Source organism: Myxine glutinosa, chromosome 8, assembly GCF_964187855.1.
Source record: "Myxine glutinosa chromosome 8, kmMyxGlut1.1, whole genome shotgun sequence".
NCBI classification, from domain to species: domain Eukaryota; kingdom Metazoa; phylum Chordata; class Myxini; order Myxiniformes; family Myxinidae; genus Myxine; species Myxine glutinosa.
Genome location: NC_136268.1, coordinates 370,836 through 393,055, shown reverse-complemented (window position 1 = coordinate 393,055; position 22,220 = coordinate 370,836). Strand labels below are relative to the sequence as shown.

At 43.6% G+C, this 22,220-nt stretch overlaps 1 protein-coding gene across 4 annotated transcripts in view; it reads right to left on the bottom strand.

The window, feature by feature from the left end:
* Positions 1-22,220, bottom strand: part of LOC137432262 (DENN domain-containing protein 5A) — a 101,910-nt gene that overhangs the window by 39,003 nt on the left and 40,687 nt on the right. For all 4 annotated transcript variants that reach the window (XR_013624240.1, XM_068124039.2, XM_068124040.2 and 1 more), the window contains exons 2-3: positions 6,587-6,696; positions 426-839 (exon numbers count right to left, since the gene is read on the bottom strand). Coding sequence is in view for 3 of the 4 variants with exons in the window: in XM_068124039.2 (XP_067980140.2) it covers positions 426-839; positions 6,587-6,696 (524 nt within the window). In the remaining variant the exon portion in view is untranslated. The remainder of the gene's footprint in view (positions 1-425; positions 840-6,586; positions 6,697-22,220) is intronic.

The window sequence follows — 22,220 nt, the reverse complement described above, 5'->3', positions numbered from 1 at the left end:
TATGTTGACCTTTTGGCCTATGTTGACCTCAAATATACTTGGTGGTTGAATTCAGTGACCAGATATGCAAGTTCTCTTCAAATTTCAAGTCAATCGGTTGAAAATTTAGGATTTTAGAAATTTGTCAAAGTTGGTGACCTTTGGCCTATATTGACCTTTTGACCCCAAAAACAATAGGCTTCTCAATTGGGACGACCTATACAACTTTGTGAAGTTTCGTGACGATCGGTTTAGAATTGTGACCTGTAGGCCGGTGACAAACAAACAGACAAACAGACAGAACCACAAATGCAACCGACCAGTATACTTGAAACATTTTCGATTTTGCAAGTAACAAAAAGCGCACAGAGCCTTTTAGCTTAATGCGGAAACACAAGAATATCGAATAAGACATTTCTATCACCAGTTTGCCAGAGCTCTCCCACCTGCGTGAAAGGTAGCGGTGCAATGAGACAGATGCATTTGGACACGTACAGCGTATCGCAGGACAAGTCATACGAATTTAATCGGGGCAATTCACAACCACCGTCTTCCAAAGGCAATCCCGTGGTGAAGGAGAGCTCCCCCGATGCCAGAAAAGTCGTATCCTCTGGAGAGCTCGAGTTTCCAACTGCGAGAGCAGACCGGCGGGTTACGTCAGGGGCGGCACATTCCACGTTGTGCATGGCGTAGAGGGTCTGCATGGCCCGGCACACTGCCTGAGACGTGACCTCCTCGTAGAAGGTGAGGGCAAAGCCGTAGGTGCGCGAACCATCCTCGCGGGTGATAAGGTAGGAATGAAAAATTGGCGAGCGCTCGTCAACTTGCGTTCGAAACGTAAGGCCTTTGGGCATGCAGAGCTGAACACGAGGAAGGCAAAAAGGGTACGATACAGGGTTACAGGAAGGCAGAAATCAAATTAATGCTTTCAGTTGCATGCGCCAAACTATCCGTTTCTGGAGGGTTGGGGTCAGCAAATACAAGTTTAAATAAATAAATTATATCTTTTGATCATTGTACTGTAATATTATGATTACATGCAAGTAAAATTTATCAAAGGAAAACATTTGTAACAAACCCACCTGCAGAGGGCTTTCAATTTTAAAACATGCTCCAGCAAAGTCCATTCTTCACCAAGACTTCATTGGATACGACGATAAAGATGAGCATGTGTGTGCTACATCAGGCCCAAACAAAATGATAACGGATTTTTTTCCTTTGAAAGTGATAAGGGTAGCAGACGGCATGAGGAAGTGATCAAACATGATTTGGTATCGGATGGTAAATTATTAGTCTTAAGGAAACAGATGGTCATGAAAGTGAGGGCTTCCTTTTTATACAATGTTCTTGTGCTATTGGTTTAAGGCTCGTGGAGGCACCAACAGGAACATGGCTTGGGGGAAGTGATGCGCCTTCCCTGGGCATTACAGCTACTGAAGGTGCCATCAGTGACGTCACCTTTCTCTCCAGAGTCAGTGGGCCAATGAAGGAGAAATCCCACCCTCCCTCCTGCCCCAACCCCACTCACCCTTCCACCAAATGAGATGGCAATCCACTGTGCTTGTCCGTGCTCTATCCCCCAAATTCTGAGTGTCAAGTGATAAAGCAGCATGTAAAATTTCTAAACTCTAGTACGACTCTGCCGGGATGGGAATTGAACTGCCGACCTCCCAATCTCAGAGAGGATGCTCCAACAATTGTGTCACAAAATCTGCTTCACTAATGTCCAGGTCACATTACACCAACGTCCGAGTTATGTAAATAACGGAAGGAGCCATATAGAATGCATGGAAAAAAATAACCAACTAGAAAGCATCTGAAAATGCAAAGCCCGTCTGCCTCCGCTTCGTATTTGGACTTACTTCTTGCATATGGGAAACCTGACAAAAATACAAAACGATTGATTCTAGGCGACCTTTACCTTTTGACCTCAAAGGCAATAGGTTTCAGTGACCGAATATGCAAACCCTGCTGAAGAAAAATAGCTTTCAAAGCGGAGATTAAATTCATTAGCGACAGCACGAGGATCACTAATGACCTTGTAGGCCGTGTGGAGACAGGTGTCCGAAAACTTTTTGCAGTTTTAACGAACAAAAGACCAGAATAGTGTCGGATTAGTAGTGCAGTTTTGGGCCAGGTCATGGACATAGTGATTGTAGGATTTCCTAATGAAATAAATAACTTTGTTATGGGAAAGTTTGTATTTGGCCCAAAAGGGTCTTTTCTCGAGTTAAAGTAACTATTTCGTAGGTGATCCAGGGTCGCCTTCTCAACGTACTGATTTGTCAGCTTTGTTATACTGGTAGATTGTGCGAGTTAGTGATTTTATATCAAGAGGTTGACAGCTGAAAGGAGACACCATTGTGGTCACTCAAACCTAGACCGGATGTAATGAAGATCATGTCAACAAGGTCAGGTTTGTTACTAAAAATGAAGAACAGTGTTGGCCCTTGCAAGTCATCAGAGGATTTGCAACGTGTAATCGCATTGACCATTTGGTGGAAGTTGAAAGTGTCAGAAACGGTGAGAAGGCGGTCAGTGAGCCCGGCCACGGAAAGGGCCGGATATGCGATAAGATCGATATTAAAACCACCCACTACTACAATGGCTAAGTCGTCATGGGAAAAAGTCAGGAGCAAGTCTAAAACTGATTGGTAATCATCAAATAACTTAACACAACAATTGGGTGGTCTGTACATACAACCAAGAAATGTTTTTTACTAAGATTTGTACCCATTTCTAACCACAATAGCTTAGGGGTCTTGGGAGGTCTTAGGGTTCTCAAATAATTAATAGCCGGCGAAGCCGGTGTTGTGAATGAACGCGGATGTATTATGTTGAAAAGCCAGATTTTGCTGGATCCCTTGAGAATTTCGAAGCTTTGACGCACCAAATCGCTTAATGGAGGCCGCCATCTTGCGGATGCGGAAGTATGCATAACAAATTGAAAAAAGTTCAATCGGAGTTTGTTTCACCCGTCTTTTTTTGATTCACAATCTTATGCACCTATAATTTGTAATTAAAATACTTTAAGACCAACCTCGGCCCGCACGGGCCTGGTTATCTTCAACGAAAATCGTCGCCAAACACCGGAACCAATGATTCGAGCATTTGAAAAAATATTTCAAAAACCAAATCACTCAATGGAGGCCGCCATCTTCCGGATGCGGAAGTATGCATAAAAAAATTTGTGAAAAAGTTCAATAGGAGTTTGTTTCACTCGTCTTTGTTTGATTCACAATTTTATGCACCTCTAATTTGTAATTAAAATACTTTAAGACCAACCTCGTTCCCGGGCCCACACGGGCTCTGGTTATCTTCAACGAAAATCGTCACCAATTACCGGAACCAATGAGATTCGAACATTTGAAAAAATATTTTTTTTAAAGCTTTTTACCACATTTCGGACGCTGAAAACGGCGTCAAATATTCTAAAATTGACGAAGAATTATTTTTTAGAAATCTCGCGGCCGTAGGGGAAAGTTTTTCACGGCCGGAAATATCCTAAGTTGAGACGGAATTCACCGAATTAATCAAGAAGGAAATTTTATAAATGTTAATCTCATCCAGAATGCAAATGGTGTCATTTTGAACGAGGTACGGTACCTACTACACCTACCAACTACCTAACCTACTGATGCCATAGTGATGGGTAAAATAGTGGCAAGAGGCTTTGGCTTCGCCGGCTCATTGCGGCTTTGCAGTCGGGTACTAGTACACATACCCACGTTCTGTGCGGCCAACAGCCAAACAGAGAGACCCAAATGTAATACCCTCTCCTCTGATGAGAGTAACTAGAGTTCATAGAACACGTTACCCCAGTGCAGTGTTCAGTGTATAATTCAATTGAAATCAAATAATAATTTTAAATGTCGCATTTTTTTAAAATCCGGAACTTTAGTGCCATTGATGCAGTCTTATACACCACCTTATTTAATATGCCCAAGTACTGCAAAGGTGGAGGCTTTTGGAAGCAGAAGGAAGGCAATTTGTGTTGTATAGTGTTCACGTATATTATTAAATAATTCCACTAATCTCTGTGTGTATGTTTGTTTGTACGTTTGTTTGTTTGTTTGTATGTCTGTGACCGCTGTTTCTCGACAACTACCGGTCCGATATACTTGAAACTTGCCAGGTATATTGCTGGGGACCCGAGGATGTGCCTTTTCAAGGTTTTAAATTAATCGCAGAAGTAGTTACCGAGCTATGTCCAAAAAACGATTCAACCAATCAGAGAGCAGCGAGCTATCACGTGTGCCGAACGTGGCGAACACACTCTGCCTCGGATGGCACATTTGAGAGCGTATTCATTTATTTCCCGTCGGCAAACTATGTTGCCGTTAAACTATGTTTTAAAACTAATTATAAAACTAATTAAAACTAATTTGCGATTCATCGTAACTGCGATTTGCGAACTTCCGGACAGTCAAATGAGGACGTCACTTCCGGACTTACGTAGCGGCTAGCGGGCGCCATTTGGAGGAGCTGGGAGGACTCAGTCGTGATAGAGTGAGCCTGAGTGAGTATATCAAGACAAGAACAAGATCTAGAAGGAGGTATGTACGGTGCGATTCATATAATATATTGTTTAGTTATCGTCGATGAGGAATTTGGGGGCCCGATTAACTGCAGCGCCATCCGAGCTGCGGCGTCGGGACGATACATTCATTGTACGGTAACATCACGCACTTACGGGCACGTCCTATATATATAGTACGGGCATGCCCTAGTATTATTAAATTGGAATAAAATAAAGACTGTGAATGTCGTATAAAAAAAATAATGCTGGAGGTTTACCGCCGTTGATGCAGTGTCTATTACACCACCATATATATCACATTACATTAGTGCCTGTTTGTGTCCTTTATGACGTCCATAAAAACAGTACGTTTCCTGTTTGGAGACGGGACATTAAAATGAGCTCCGTCTGACTGACCGATCATCCGTCCATGTATTTTTGTGTACACGATATTACAAAAACCGTTGAACATTCAGCGTTCATATTGCAAATATCGATTCCCCATAATATCATCTCAACCTGATTAGATCACGGGTATAATTGGCTGAATTAGATATCGTCACATTAGACGATCCGTTAACACGGTCTGTCAGTGCCGGGAATATAATACCCCTGTGCAGGACTGAAATGGGGGGCTGGAGGCAGGGGGTAGGGGCATGGAGGACGTTGCGAGGAGGTGAGGGAATGATGCCTCCTCTGCAAAGGTCTGATTCCCACTCCTACCTCAAAGTACAACTCGCACTACTGGTCTCCAACTCCAAAACAAACCGATGCACTCCGCAAGGTCATGGGCTTTATGCATAGCAGGTCCCAATCATTGGCCACCCACGGATCTATATATAGCATGTCGCATGTCCCACCCCACAGAGAGGCCACAATAAATGTGTTACACCACGTCTCCAAAGCTGTAGCCGACCTCACCACCATGACCTGCGGAGCAATGGTCAAACAGTCTGTGCTGCTGCACTTTCCAGTTGTGCCTTTCTGCACGAATCCTCAATCGGCCTCGCATAAAAAACAGGATGTTTAACACAACAAACTTACTCCACACCATCTTAAAATTAACACTTACGACCTCCTCTGAGCATGTTTTACAATAAGACCTACATTGGTATTTTCCTGTTACAGTGAATAATCCGACCTATGCAGAAATACAGACCAAATAAGACCGAAAGTCCAACAGTGGCGTAGCTGGGCTTATAAAATATTATAAACCACAAACACACATGATTAGCTTTTTAAACAGTCGCTAATGCTGTTTATAACGTTAAAGAAAGAAAGTTGGAGGAATCCCAACATCCTTGAGGTAAGTTTTACTTACAGAACTGAGGGAAGATCTACTGTAATCTATATACCTCACCATGGTTGGGTTAATAACATGCTATCAAAAATCCAAGCCGAATTCCTTACTTCTGCGGTTAGTACCGAACACCGCTTATCATTGATTCATGAACCATACACCGCTTCAATCCATTAACCTTGTATTCACGACATTGGGATTAAAGTGTTATGGTGAAATTTACTATATTATTATTATTACTATTACGAAAACGATACTACTCAAACTATACACTACTGTATTAAGAAACCTGGGCTTAATTTGTCTGAAGTGGTCCAAAGGTGAGGCATGAAGCCTAAGGCCTGTATGTACCGTTTTGTTGGAAGAGACGCAACGTCGATGCTTTCGATATTTGATGGTCATTTTAACAATCGGTTTGTTTGTGTTTCACACTGAATGAAAAACGTAAAGGGAGAGCATGGCAATTGTGATATTAATATGACAGGTTAGACGATACGTTCGGCCTGAACGAAATTGGAATCAAAATGCCGGAGTGTGGAGAGTCAGCCGCCGGTACTGCCGGAATGACATTCAGACGTAATCACATCACCCTGTCATGTGACCAGATCCTCAGCTCCGATTGGTATACGTTTGAGGAAACATACATGTGGACGGACAAACACTGTTCTAGATGGCTTTGGCCCTATGGGCTACGCCATAAAAAACACGAGGTAGCTTTGATGCCAATAACATGTCCTTATTACAAATACCATTTACAAACCGCAGCATATGCACCCTCTGGTCCTCACCATGCCAACTGCATCTCGATCGAATGGGTTCCAGTCCACTGCATCGGGGTAGTGCTCCAACACTTTTGCCTTGAAGGCTCGATGCAAAGGAGTCTGTTCAAAATTCTCCCCTGCACCAAACACAACCGCTCATCGATACACAGCAAGCAACACCACCTGTTGGCGCACTTCCACACATATTTTAGAATGTAAAATTCCCTCTCCCCCTCATCCCAAAAAAGGAAAACACCACTACCTCTCTACCATTAACGGGTATGCTAGACGTTCTTGTAACTAACACAAACACTTCTGTCTGATACTGTGGCTGCAGAAGCAGTATCATACTACTGTACATGTATATAAAATAAGGCAAATCCCCGTATGTCTGATAATTATAGAATCAAAAATGGCTGAGCCAATCTCCACCTAATTTTGCATATGTGCTTGGGGTACCCAGGGTCAGGTCATGGGCATGGGCACAAAATAATGCCCCCCTCAACACCTCTCCCCGCAGATGACTTGCGATTTTCACCTGGACACGGAGAATACTGCAAATGGTTTAACCACTGACACCTGCTGGAGGGAGCGGGTATTGACACCTTTTTCACTCACGGTGGGAACAGGTGTTAATGTTACTAGAATAAGGGTCAGTCCATCACGTGAAGGGGAAGCAGGACTTCAAGCCTTAATGTTGCAGTTCCTGCTGTTGTAAAATAATAAAATGGTAGTTAGAAAGCTAATAATCGATTTCCTTGCCGAGAAGCCAATAAATCGATTTCCTTGCTCAGAAAGGCAATAATCGCTTTACTTTGAATAATTATTCATGTACTTTTAATCATCCATATATCTTTTTTAAAACCCAGTCTTTCTGGGATCGAAGAAGAAGAAGAAGCAGGAATGAGAGCTTTATGTAGCGGATCCAACGTTTTATCTTAGTTTGCAACTAAGATAAACCCACTGTTCCAACAGAAACATTTGTTATCCTATGACGGCAGAAACGCTTTAGAAGGACACAGAAGGAGCACACAAAATAAGATATTGTAATATTTCTCAAAGCAATATAATTATATATACATTACATTAAAGGAGCACACAAACAACAACAATAATTATGTTATAAAAGATCCTTTTGCACACATTTCACTTAATGTATGTATGTATGTATCTTATAGAATTGAAAACAGCTTGGTTAATCTCCATCAAATGTTGCATACCTGCTCAAACGGGGTATCCAGGGTCAAGTCATGGCGACAAAGTACCACACCTCCCCCTACCCGTGAGGGTGGGGAGACGACTTGCAATTTTCACTTGTACATGTGTTATAGTGCAAGTGGTTTAATCACTGATTCCTGGCTAAATGAGGGGGCACGCCACCATATTTCACTCCCATAGGGAGCGGGTATTACGAATGAAGGAAAATTAAAATTGATGGCCTTCTTGAACAAAATTACACCATGAAAGGGGTTTTGATTATCTCCCAAAGCAACAATGCTAAGCAACACATTATAAAATATATATATACAAAACATAGCTCATTTTATTTATACAACTGCAATTTTACAGGATTGTTTGAATATATAGAAGAATGAATGATCGTTTTAAGGCCATTTTCCCCGCTAGAGTGGGGGTTAGCCTAGCAGGCCCCATGACAATCATTGTTCCCTGTTTGAGGCAATGTTTTTATGGCTGGATGCCCTTCCTGACGCCAACCCTTGGTCGCCTCTTACGATGCGCAGGGATACGGTGTACCTATTCTAAATCGGGGTACACACCGTGATCATTCATCCCAGCAAGCTGGTACTCAATTTGCTGACCTCGGAAGGATGACAGGCTGAGTCAACCCCCCTGGCATTAATTCAGTGATCGACTGGGATTCGGAACCAGGATCCTAGGATCCCAAGCCGGCACCCTAACCGCTAAGCCAACACCAGGCTTACCAAAACACTGAGCTGTTTGAATGCTTAACAAAAACACGAGGAAAAGAAGAAAAAAAGTTTGAGAAAAACCCAAAATATTTAAATGAGGTGGGTAATGGGGGGGGGGGGGTGGAGTAATGAATTGAGAAGAGGAATAGAAGAGGAGAGGATAGAGAAAAGGTAGGGAAAGAAGTGAGAGGAGAATGGAGTAAAAAGGAGGTGTTTGTGTTTTAAATATATTGTTGCGGATCTCAACGTCGCCCTTGTTTTCCCCTTAAGAAGGGGGGATTAATCCCCTTGTCCGCGACTGACCGACGTGAGTCCTGGGGGTCCCAACACTCCTTCCGGTTGGGAGCAGCCAGGGTATTTGGTCTACGAAAAGTCCCAAGGACCTGAGTGCCACTCCTGACCGCGAAGCAGGGGAGGGACTCCCGCTCGAACCCCGGTTTTAGATGGACTAGTTGCCGAGCGGTTTTAGCAACCCGAAGTTCAAGTCGTTTAGCAAAGACTAACCCGATCCTGAACGTTGGCCAAATCGTGCCACAGGTGTTCAATGATGGAAACCTCTAAAACGAACGGCTGTGAAGAAAAGAAGGCAGAGTAAGGAGGAACAGGAATTTATTACTACTATTTACACAATCAAAAGTAACCAAGGAGAAGGAAAGAAACGAAAATAAAGACAGAAGGATGGAAGGATCAGAAGACACAGTGCAATTATTAGCTTATACAGACTTACTTAAACCCCAGGACAAGACACACAAAACAAACTCACGTACATGAATGGGGAATTTGAAGAGTGGATTGGCTGGAGGGAGAGGAATATAGGACCACAAGGCTGGAAGGTTTGGCAGGGCGCACAGCAAACAGGTCCTCTCCGGGCTGGGAGCGAGCAGGGCGGCGGCGGCACACGTATCTTGTTCGTTCCACGTGGCAGGGCTCGTTCTTGCCTTGACACGCCTCGGGCTCTTTCGGTCATCTGCTGCGGTCCTCTTGCGCGATTGTCGCACGCATATCAAGCGGGGTCATGACACGCCCTCGGCCGTTTGGGTCCCGCCCCCCGTACTCTGTTGGTGGCCTTATATGGCAATCCATGGTCTTGTATCCTTATTTGGGCATGGAGCCGCATAGCCCCGCCCCTCGTGGCGCGCCCTGGGCTTATCCTTATTTGGGCATGGGGCTGAACATCCCCGCCCCTCGTGGCGCGCCCTGGGCTTGTATCCTTATTTGGGCATGGGGCTCAACAGCCCCGCCCCTTCCCGTCCAAACAGAGCACGGAGCACAGATTCACCATAGCAGCGAACGCTGCTTCCAAACCCAGGCCAGTTGAGAGGGTGCACACCCCATGCTTGTCAAGCTGCTTTACCCAGAGAGGGAGAGTTTGGTTGGGAAATGTAATTATTGAAGGGGAGCTATCCTTATTTGATTCGGTGCAATGGAGTGTCAATTACTGGGCAACAGAGTCTTAAACTGGAACACATAATAAGGGAATAACTATTTAGAGGTTCTAAGATTGGCTAGGTGTATGCGATGAATTAACTAAGGGGGACGACCTTTGACCTTTACAATTATGGAGGTATTTACACAGATCATGACATTTACAAGGTGTGGTATTTACAAAAATTACAGGATTCGCAAATCCGTTACAATATGTTATGTTATATAATGGAATGTGATGAACATCTGATAATACATTACTCTAGCAAGCAAGGTAAACATCTATAGGTTAAGCTACAAGTATATAGGGTTTCAATAGTGAGGTTACATTTCTGGGTGGACTGACAGTCAAACAAATATACTGCAAGTGGGTTAACAGCAGAGGTTGTGGATCCATTAATGCAGATCTACTACCAAGGTTGTGGACGCACTGTTTGGAAAGGGTCTGGGCTGAAAGGGTCAAAACCTCGATGAATGTAGGGCAGTTGATGATCCAGGTAGATGGGAAAAATATCGATCACTTGATTACAAGTTAATAAAGTTCTTACTTTAGGGAAACAGCTATTTTGGGGTTTGCAACCAAGACAAAGCAAAGTAAAGGATGTTGTAAAATTAGTAAAATTTAGAATATCCATTAACTGTTAATATAATGCTTTAGGAATGGCCGTTACTGTTCAATAAACGATTCGATTTTTGAAGAACAGACTTGTGAAAAAAATTCCAAAATGTTTGACCCAAATAATTCCCAAAATGTCATTTCATCAGTTCTATATGGCTGGTGGACCTGTCGTCCTAGCGGTGTTGCCCTCCCATTATGACATAGCATGGAGCTATGTGATCGTTTCTTCAAACGTCTGCTGAGATTTCCACAATCCAGATAATATCATGCAGATGAAACGATCAAGTGCAGATGAAACGATCAAGTGCAGATGAAACCTACAAAAAAAAAAAAAATCAGTCCCTTTGACTCATTTCTATATTTACCCCTTTTCTTCGATACCCCACGCAGTAATCTAGCAAGGTGGTTCAGAAGGGAGGGGGGCAGGTGGTGGTTAAGAGACATCAGAAATAAAAATCTAATTATTGGGAGATTATAAGCATCAGAGATTAAAATTGATGTTCTTGGTCAAGTAAAAGGCAACAGATGTTCCTTTTGTTGAATAAATGCAACAATATGGATATTTGAGAGATTTGTTCCACATACAGAGTGTTGGGTATTGAAAAAGGATTCAAAATCCAAAAATGGATTGTTTTCGCCAAAATCTGTGTCATTCCATGCTTGTTTATCTTCCACAATGCCAATGAGCTGTGAAACGGGGCAAATTATGCCACTTTCGAAAATAACAAATGCAATTGGAGAGTCTCATGTACAAGATATTTTCTCTTTGGGCTGGCCTGTTTAGAATTCCCACCAAAAACATCTAGGTCAAGAGTACAGACTGACAGAATGCAAAAGATGAACAGGTAGACAAAATCCAAAAACCCATGGACACACCACAAACAGGCAGGTCAGTTGCAGGAATGGAAGGGGGATAATAAATATTGGGAGATGGCAAGAGGGGGTGGAGGTGGGTGTTAAGGGGGAGAAGAAGACATCGGAGAAGCACGTATGGAAGAAAGTATGAGGAGATGGACGGTGGACTTGAAAGGCCGGAGGGAACAGACAGTAGTATGTTCCCCAGATGAGATGATGGAGGGATAAACGTTTGGCTTAGTAGGAAAATGAGGTGTGTATCTTTCTGGAAGAATGAGTCTGGCACATGTGGGAGCTGTGGGTGGACAGGGGGAAGATGGTTGTTGGAGCAAAAGGCGATAATTGCAATGTTTAAGTTGTCCTGATAATGTGTAAAAGTAACCATTTAACGATCGTCGGCATGGAAGTAATGCCTCTTCTTTTATTTCTCAGTAAATACAATTCCAATTCCAATGACAACGAGAGAGTTCATAGAACATGATACCCTTTAAAGTGCTCGGAGACAGTATTCTACTTCAATTTTTATAAAATAATGATTTTAACGATTATTTTAAAATATCCGGAAGTTTAGTGCTATGGAGGTACTTTCGTGGATTCGGATATGATAATTATTTAATTTTTTAAGTGACTTCACCATTGGGAGATAAGGCCAAAACCGACACATAGCAGGATGTCTCAAAAAGTTGTGGACAGATTTGGACGAAACTGGGTTGACAGGTTGTGTGTGCGACAAGGAAGAATCGATTCAATTTTGGTGAAGATCCAGATCCGGATCCGGCTTGTATAATTTTTTAAGTGATTCTTCACCATTGGGATACAACAACAGCATGCATTTTAAAGGCCATTTTCCCTGCTAGAGCGGGGGTTAGCCTTGCGGTCCCCATGACAATCTTCTCCATTTTGCCTGATTTTCTGCATCTCTCCTTGTTAACCCCCATGCCCGGAAGAAGAAGAGGAGGAGAGAAAAAAGGGCGGAGCGAAGTAAAGTCGGACAAGAAGCTGGTTGCTTTGCGGTCTGGGTCGAACGTTGTCGAGCAAGAGACACGAGTGAACTTTGGATTTCCTGGGAAAAGGGATTCCTGCAATTGAGTTATCGCTGTGACTGATCAACCTGCGTGTCAGGTTTGGCGTTGGATTCCGAGGAATCATCGTCGGGTCGTTGCGTCTCGAGAACGAGCCGTCGGCCATTTTGACTCGCGCACTTTGCTCATCGCGAAAGGTCTTTGCTTCGCGTCAGCCGTTTTCACCATTCAGACGTCTATCTGGGATGTGTGTGTGCAAAACGGATTTTGAAGGCAAACCTGAGGTTCGCCGATTTGGAGCTGTAAAACATCCATACCAGAGGGTGTGATTTCCCAGTCGCCTTGAGTGCGCTTTTACGCAGCTTTGGGCCACGTGACTCTTTGCGCCGCTTTGGCCACGTACGCCTTTGTGCAGTTTTGGCTGCGTGACTGGGCCTGTCATCTGAACGGGATTCGGGTTTGGATTCGACATCTTTCTGACGATCGCTGGAGGGAATCAACTTGAGCTCGAAGACGGGAATATAGTGACATTGGGGAATGTTCTTTTTTCACTCACTTGGAGCACAGTGAGTTACCTGATATTAGCTGATGGTACCATCATAAGATATATGTTGATTGTACTTTTGATTGCTATCCTTGTTGTACTGTTATTCTTGTGTGATTTTTAATACAATATTTGTTTGTTAGTAACAATTGGTGTGGTTTCACCATTGATTTTTGACACAGAATAACACATTTTTCTGCCATGACTCCTCTCAGGGCTCGGAGGTACACCGCGACCAGGGGGTCGGGGAGGAGCACGTAACAATACAGTATATTTAATGGTTGGAAAGACTGGTTTAATGTAAAAGAAAATGGCAACTTCACAAGAGAACGCTCAGTGCGTCAAAAGGTTCATCGATACTGATCCAACATGCAAGTTCAGCGTAATTTCCGTATAAGGTATGGAAGGAATCCACCATCATGGGCTAGTATTAGAGAGTGGTACAAGAGGTTTAAGGAGACAGGAAGTTATCAGAAACAGAAAAGTACCGGTCGACCAAGTGCAAGTGCAGCAGATGTTGAACGAGTGTGTGAATAATTTCAAAAAAGTCTCAGAAGATCAATCCCACGCGCATCCAGAGAACTGTATCTACCAAGCACCACTGTACACAGGATTTTGTATAAAAGATTGAAGCTTTATGCCTGCAAGGTGCAGATTCTGCAGGAACTCAAACCAAATGATGGACCCAAAGCAAGGCGTTTGCCTTAGAAATTCTCAGTCGCATAGATGAAGATTACCTGAAAAAGGTCATGTTCACAGACGAAGCTGCTTTCATGTATCGGGAAGGTCAACCAGCACAATGTGAGGATCCGGGGCTCTGAAAACCCCCACATAGTCATAGAACACATATGCGACAGTCCAAAGGTCACTGTGTGGTGTAGCCTTCTCAATGACCACTTGGTGAGTCCGGTTTTCTTTGTGGAGTATACAGTGACCTCAACCATTTACATGAACATGTTGGAAGGATTTGCCTTCCCACAGATTGAAGACCTGCAACCCGATATCATTTTTCAACAGGACGGCGCTCCTGAATGAAAATTTCCGGGTCGCTGGATTGGCTGAGACAGACCAACTGCCTGGCCCCCGGATCACCAGACATAACCCCATTGATTTTTTTTCTCTGTGGGAGTCTGTCAAATATGTTGTCTAAAACACCTAGGTGGCAAACCTGCAGGATCTTAGTTCTCGGATCACAGCTGCATGAGCACTGGTGGACACAAAGATGCTGAGCCGAACATGGCAAGAACTCGTGTACCACCTTGATGTCCTCGCAGCAAACATAGCTCACATTGAAGTGTATTGATGGTGTGCAGAACTAAATATATTAACAACCAAAGTTGTCCAGGTCTTTTTGTAAGTCTGAATACAGTGCGTATCAAAAAAAAGGTAATCCGAATTCAAGGGGTTAATATTCAAAGGTTATTTAATTTGACAATTTACATGTGGTTTACCAATTATGAGGAGATCCTCAGCTTTCCATTGATGCCTTTCATGCATCATTGCTGTCACACATGACCGAATACATGTTCATTGAAAATGACAAGTTCAAATCGCATTTTTACAAGTTTGGCTAATCGATGCAAGACAGTTTGAAATGGACGCATTACTTGTCGACTGCCAAGTTGATTATGTAAAATTGTTAAGCTGGTCTGGTAATCGTCGATTGCATCATCCTTTGTTTAAGATGGGTATTTAAGATGGGCCTACAGTGTATGGGTTTAGAGACAGAGTCATTGAAAAGATGGTTCAACTTACGACTCAACAGCGGACCTTCGTGGTTACAACCTTTCACCAAACTGGAAGTTTGCAGCGAACTCGTGATGCGTTCAGGGAACGTTTCCCAGAATGGTAGCTTCCAGCAGCCAAAACCATCTAGGCGAATGTTAGAAAATACCAAGAGCATGGCACTAGCCTCAACCGCAACAAGGGGAATTCTGGTAGGAGGCGCACTGGGCGATTGGAAATGACCATTGCAGCAGTAAGGCAGCAAGTTTTGGAGCATCCTAGGGATACCAGCGCAAGACGAAATGGGACGGGATTGCCTTCGGCAACATTCAACCGAATCACAAGACTGGACCTCCACCAACATCCATATCGGATTCACATCATCTGGCATCAACTTACGCCAGGGGATTTTTCCAGGAGGCTGGTGCTTGCCAGATGGTTGATAGCATGTTGCGAAGCAGATGTCAATTTCCTGCGGTATCTCGTTATCGGCGACGGAGCTGCTTTCGCCATGGATGGAAAGGTCAATACCCATAATGTTCTTGAATATGCACCGACAGGACAACCCCCGGAATTTAATTTTGACACCAACATGAATCGACAAAAGTGGACTGTTTGGTTGGGACTTTGTGGAAGTGGTCAGGTGATCGGACCATTTTTCTTTCAAAGGAATGTCAATGGTAACAGGTATCTGCAGATGATCAATGATGAAGTTTTACCGCAGCTGGAGGAGAACTTTGAGCGACAGGTTTGTGGTGTCTTCAGATATCTCCGGTGGGCCCAAGACGGCGCCCCAGCACATCGTCTTATCGCTGTCCGAGATCGACTGAGGGAACTCTTTGGAGACCGAGTCATCGCCCTCAACCATGCAGTGGAATGGCCGCCAAGATCACCTGACCTCACACCATGTGATTATTTCCTTTGGGGACATTTAAAGAACAAGGTGTTCGCAACACCTCCCCATGATCTTGACGAATTGCAGGGCCGTATTCGACATGAAGTGGATGCTTTACGCAATGACCCGGCTATGGTGAGGCGAGCAGTTCAGGGCATGCTCTGCCGCTGTGAGCTTTGTGTTGAAAGGGGAGGTGGGCATGTTGAAGGTGTGGGTGCATAAAGGCCAATCATTCCTGAGAAAAGTTCACATCTGACCTTCATTTTGCACCAATTATCCTGACTTGCACCGATTAGCCAAACTTGTTTGTTTAGCCAAACCGATTAGCCAAATGCGATTTGAACTTGTCATTTTCAATGAACATGTACTCGGTCATGTGTGACAGCAATGATGCATGGAAGGTATCAATGGAAAGCTGAGGATCTCCTCTTAATTAGTAAACCACATGTAAATTGTCAAAATTAATAACCTTTGCATATTGACCCCTTGACTTCGGATTACCTTTTTTTGATACGCACTGTATATGCATGAGCTCAATTATATCAAGATGATGAGGAGCGTTGTTAAATGTGTGGAGAAACATTTTATTACGTCAACCAGTTCACTTGTGAAGATGTTCAAAATTTTCACCGTTGGCATCCAACACTGTGGTCGCTGACGTGCAACAGGGCAATAAACTTGAGCACAGGGGGTTTTTTATGCTTCTGACGACGAAATCGCCAGAGGCATTACGTTTTCGGCTTGTCCGTCCGGCTGTCCATCCGTCCATGATAGATAGAAAATTTTAAATTTTGTTTGAAACAAAACTTTTTTTTTTTTGAAAACATTTTGTTTGAAATTCTTTGAAACGATGACGATTTGGTTTGAAAACCTGACATCCAGCGAGGGAAGTTTTTTTGCTTCGATTCAGCAGATTGTTCAAACAGTTACAAATTCGGAAAAAAGGATTGGTACAGTTAACCTGATATGCATGCTCACCTGGACATAATATGCAGATTTTGTGGTGTGTGGCAAGGTGTGAGAAATGCACCTGGATCATCAAAGCCATGTGGATGTAATAACACAGATATCAATTATTTGAAAACCAAAAAGTAGCAAACAAATTGTCCAAACAGATGTAATCACAAAAAAAAAAAAAAAATCAACTGCGCATTAAAATTAAAATAAAAAAAACTTCCCATGACACTTATATTTTGTAATATCGGTTTGTGGCAAATAATTTCCAGGTAATATGATACAGTAGCTTCTCAGGAAATGCAAAGTTAGAATTCAATCTGATGATCTTTTTCCATTAATTTATTGTTTTGAGACTGGGCACTAATCATTGAGATCAAACCTCCATTCAGCAATCCACTCTCACCCGAAAAGGAAATCACACTGTGGCAAACTTCCCTTTTTTAAAGAAAAATATATATACACCATTTCAATTTTACGTATGAAAAAACCCAACTTGGCCCGTACAATGGCCCAAACCCCACACTTGGCTAGCACAAGGTTGACAGCCACTAAACCGTGAGGAAGATTAACCACAAACTGAACATTGTAAAGAGATTCCTGGAAAGCCTTGACAACATCATCAAATGGCTCCACTCTTAGTGTTTGAAAGCTTCACACAAAGTAGTTTCTGCTTTCTGATAAAGACACAAACATTATTCGTCTGTCCAAAAGGATGGTAGAGAAGTACTTACCTTTTACCTGTCTAGTCTGGGTCTGATTTTTAAAACAATATAAAATGTCAATTTCCCCCCCAAAATAGGTGTTTTTTTGCTCGTTTGTTTAAAGTCTTATGATTACGTTTGTATGATTCCACATGCTGCCCTGTCTTCTAGCAACCAATGAAATTGGTTTAAAATACCTTTAGTCGGTGTAGTATATTGTTTGTTCTACCAGGTGAGTGCCAGGGTTATTGCCCCTATGTTTATTCAATGTTTCTTCATGTGGATTTCCATGTTCGTTTTGTCTCAAGCTTTTATTAAAGTGTTCATTTTTATCCTAAGGCCTGTGTGGTATCCATTTCGGCCATCCTTCTGGTGCAAACCATTTCGTCTCATGTTGATAACCCTGGGGAATTAAATTGACATAATTACCCTAATTAATAACCAATATGGTTTGGACTGCAAAGCGCATTCTCCGCTCAGGTATGCTTTGTAGTCAAATTGCCTGAAGGATGGTCATTCACGAAGTTCATCGCAGCCATGCTCAGTCTCCACAACAGCTGCACTTGTGTTGAAAGCGTGGCCAAGCACATGATGGTATTGAACATAAAGGAATACTTTACTGCCAGAATAAAAAAAAAAAATACAGCCAGAGGAATAAAAATTGTTGCAGTTTTGGAAAATGTACCCCAGGAGAGCGCGTTCATCAACACCATCGGAACCCCCAGATAGTTATTTATATTGTCTGTGTAAAGGTACACCTTTGCCAATTGGTCTAGGTGTTTCGGTAAGGGGATATGCGTTGTTGCTATAATAGTCTAGAAGTATTCCCGGTGTGATGTCTCCCCATTTCCAATTTCTTTCAATCCCCAATCGGTCTGTCCAGTAATCTCTTTCTCTCAATCCCCCATCGGTCTGTTCCAGTAATCTCTTTCTCTCAATCCCCCATCGGTCTGTTCCAGTAATCTCTTTCTCTCAATCCCCCATCGGTCTGTTCCAGTAATATCTTTCTCTCAATCCCCCATCGGTCTGTTCCAGTAATCTCTTTCTCTCAATCCCCCATCGGTCTGTTCCAGTAATCTCTTTCTCTCAATCCCCCATCGGTCTGTTCCAGTAATCTCTTTCTCTGAATCTCGTATCGGTCTGTTCCAGTAAACTCTTTCTCTCAATCCCCCATCGGTCTGTTCCAGTAAACTCTTTCTCTCAATCCCATATCGGTCTGTTCCAGTAATCTCTTTCTCTCAATCCCCCATCGGTCTGTTCCAGTAATATCTTTCTCTCAATCCCCCATCGGTCTGTTCCAGTAATCTCTTTCTCTCAATCCCCCATCGGTCTGTTCCAGTAAACTCTTTCTCTCAATCCCATATCGGTCTGTTCCAGTAAACTCTTTCTCTCAATCCCGTATCGGTCTGTTCCAGTAAACTCTTTCTCTCAATCCCATATCGGTCTGTTCCAGTAAACTCTTTCTCTCAATCCCATATCGGTATGTTCCAGTAATCTCTTTCTCTCAATCCCCCATTGGTCTGTTCCAGTAATCTCTTTCTCTCAATCCCGTATCGGTCTGTTCCAGTAATCCCTTTCTCTCAATCCCCCATCGGTCTCTTCCAGTAATCTCTTTCTCTCAATCCCGTATCGGTCTGTTCCAGTAATCTCTTTCTCTCAATCCCGTATCGGTCTGTTCCAGTAATCTCTTTCTCTCAATCCCCCATTGATCTGTTCCAGTAATCTCTTTCTCTCAATCCCCCATCGGTCTGTTCCAGTAATCTCTTTCTCTCAATCCCCCATCGGTCTGTTCCAGTAATCTCTTTCTCTCAATCCCGTATCGGTCTGTTCCAGTAATCTCTTTCTCTCAATCCCGTATCGGTCTGTTCCAGTAATCTCTTTCTCTCAATCCCCCATCGGTCTGTTCCAGTAATCTCTTTCTCTCAATCCCCCATCGGTCTGTTCCAGTAATCTCTTTCTCTCAATCCCCCATCGGTCTGTTCCAGTAATATCTTTCTCTCAATCCCCCATCGGTCTGTTCCAGTAATCTCTTTCTCTCAATACCCCCCTTGGGCTGTTCCAGTAATCTCTTTCTCTCAATCCCCCATCGGTCTGTTCCAGTAATCTCTTTCTCTCAATCCCGTATCGGTCTGTTCCAGTAATCTCTTTCTTTCAATCCCCCATCGGTCTGTTCCAGTAATCTCTTTCTCTCAATCCCATATCGGTCTGTTCCAGTTATCTCTTTCTCTCAATCCCGTATCGGTCTGTTCCAGTGATCTCTCTCTCTCAATCCCCCATCGGTCTGTTCCAGTAATGTCTTTCTCTCAATCCTCCATCAGTTTGTTCCAGTAATCTCTTTCTCTCAATCCCCCATCGGTCTGCTCCAGCAATCTCTTTCTCTCAATCCCCCATCGGTCTGTTCCAGCAATCTCTTTCTCTCAATCCCGTATCGGTCTGTTCCAGCAATCTCTTTCTCTCAATCCCGTATCGGTCTGTTCCAGTAATCTCTCTCTCTCAATCCCCCATCGGTCTGTTCCAGTAATGTCTTTCTCTCAATCCTCCATCAGTTTGTTCCAGTAATCTCTTTCTCTCAATCCCCCATCGGTCTGTTCCAGTAATCTCTTTCTCTCAATCCCCCATCGGTCTGTTCCAGTAATCTTTCTCTCAATCCCCCATCGGTCTGGTCCAGTAATCTCTTTCTCTCAATCCCGTATCGGTCTGTTCCAGCAATCTCTTTCTCTCAATCCCGTATCGGTCTGTTCCAGCAATCTCTTTCTCTCAATCCCGTATCGGTCTGTTCCAGCAATCTCTTTCTCTCAATCCCGTATCGGTCTGTTCCAGCAATCTCTTTCTCTCAATCCCGTATCGGTCTGTTCCAGGAATCTCTTTCTCTCAATCCCGTATCGGTCTGTTCCAGTAATATCTTTCTCTCAATCCCCCATCGGTCTGTTCCAGTAATCTCTTTCTCTCAATCCCGTATCGGTATGTTCCAGTAATCTTTCTCTCAATCCCGTATCGGTCTGTTCCAGTAATATCTTTCTCTCAATCCCCCATCGGTCTGTTCCAGTAATCTCTTTCTCTCAATCCCCCCCATCGGTCTGTTCCAGTAATCTCTTTCTCTCAATCCCGTACGGTCTCTTCCAGTAATCTCTTTCCCTCAATCCCGTATCGGTCTCTTCCAGTAATCTCTTTCTCTCAATGCCGCATCGGTCTGTTCCAGTAATCTCTTTCTTTCAATCCCGTATCGGTCTGCTCCAATAATCCCCCAATGATCGACTTCACCAAACCTCAATTCACTCCTCCTCCACTAATCAATCCCTCCTTCACCCCATTGGTCCTTCCTTCAACCACACAATCGGTTTATTATCATCCATCAGCTCATCCTACTCTTCACTCTTCTTGTTGACAATTAACCATCCGTACAAACCCATACGGGTGAATGAGTCCCATATTCGTAACAATTAATCCTATAAGTAACAATTAATCCTCCGGATCGATCAGGTTACCTCCCCGCATCTTTATATTCATCACATGGAGCAATGCTTCTCAAACACGGCAAGTACACGGAAAATGAACGCCGGATCATTCGGCCGTACAAGGAACCTGAACACTGGGCCATTCGTCATATGTACTGTATAAAGGAACATTTGCACACGAGGTGGGGGGGGAGAGAGGGGTTTCCCTTGCTGCTGGCATGCACAAGGGGCAGGTGTGAGAGTTGCGTCGAAAGCTTCCACAAGCTGCATCGCAGGACCCGCTCGTGTCGGACACGCACAAGTGGGAAAGATGCTTGCATGGACTGGACTCGCCTTGAAGCCACGCTCGGTGTTTAAAGGAGAAAGCCCAGAACGCGGCTTGGTACATGGCTGTTGTGTGTGCGTCAGTCACGATGAGCACTGCCTGCTCGAAGGATTGCCAACTGCACTGGGTCGTGCTGGGTCCAGGACAAGTCACGTTGAGTCCAGAGTGAAGCGAGGGGAACGTATGATGAAGGTGCAGTGATGCCACTGAGTCCCTGTCAAACCTCACGGCAACACTACATACTTCTGACACCACAGAGACACTCCAGCACCCATTCTCCCCATCTTTAACCCCAACCCCAATTCCTTGTTTATATTACATGGCCCGACACAACCCCACCTGATTGTGTGAAGTAAGCGAGGAGTTGTCCCATACTCCAAACAGCCTCTTTCATTCTGTTATTCTTTCTCCTTCTTCGTTAAATGAATGATGGTACCATGTCTCTCTGTTTGTGTTAAGACTGTATAAGAACATGTGCTCCGGATAAGTCTGCTCTTTTGTGCCTTTTGACTTTGCTTGTTGCTGTAAATACATGCCCTTTCACCTTTGATTTTGCTTTGTGAAGAATGTGCTTGCTTAGTAAATAAATTAATCATTACATTTTCCATCTGTTTCATTCTCGTTGTTTCTTTCATTGATCCGACATCATGTGTGCGTAATGGATATCTGGGAGTGTTGCCCCACTTTCACTTTGGTAGTGGCTGACCAGCATTCACTCATGATATGCTCGGCTGTAATAGTAGTAGATGGAAGACGGGTGAACACTGAGGGCGAGGACCTCAGCTGAGGTCATTAGATCACCAACAGGTAACACGAAATAAAAGGCGAGAGGATCCTGTTAGATCTAACTATCCCAACCTGCGTCCGCAGTTGCTTAACAACCTGTTGGGCCACAGAGTTAGCCGTGGCCTGGCGGCGTCAGGATCGGTAGTGGCGGTGGGTCTGAGTACGCACCCTCGAGAGCCCGGCGCATGTGCCGATATCGTAACTATATATATATATATATATATATATATATATATATATATATATATATATACTGAAACGCAAAAGAAACTTACCACCTTTGAAACCTTTAAATATCAACAATAACACTGCGTGTAGTAAATGTGTGAACTTATTTGTGGACAATAGTGTCCTCACTGTCAGACAAAACGGTCACGGATGGTCACTTGAACCTTCAATGGTCACTTCATAGCACAGCTGT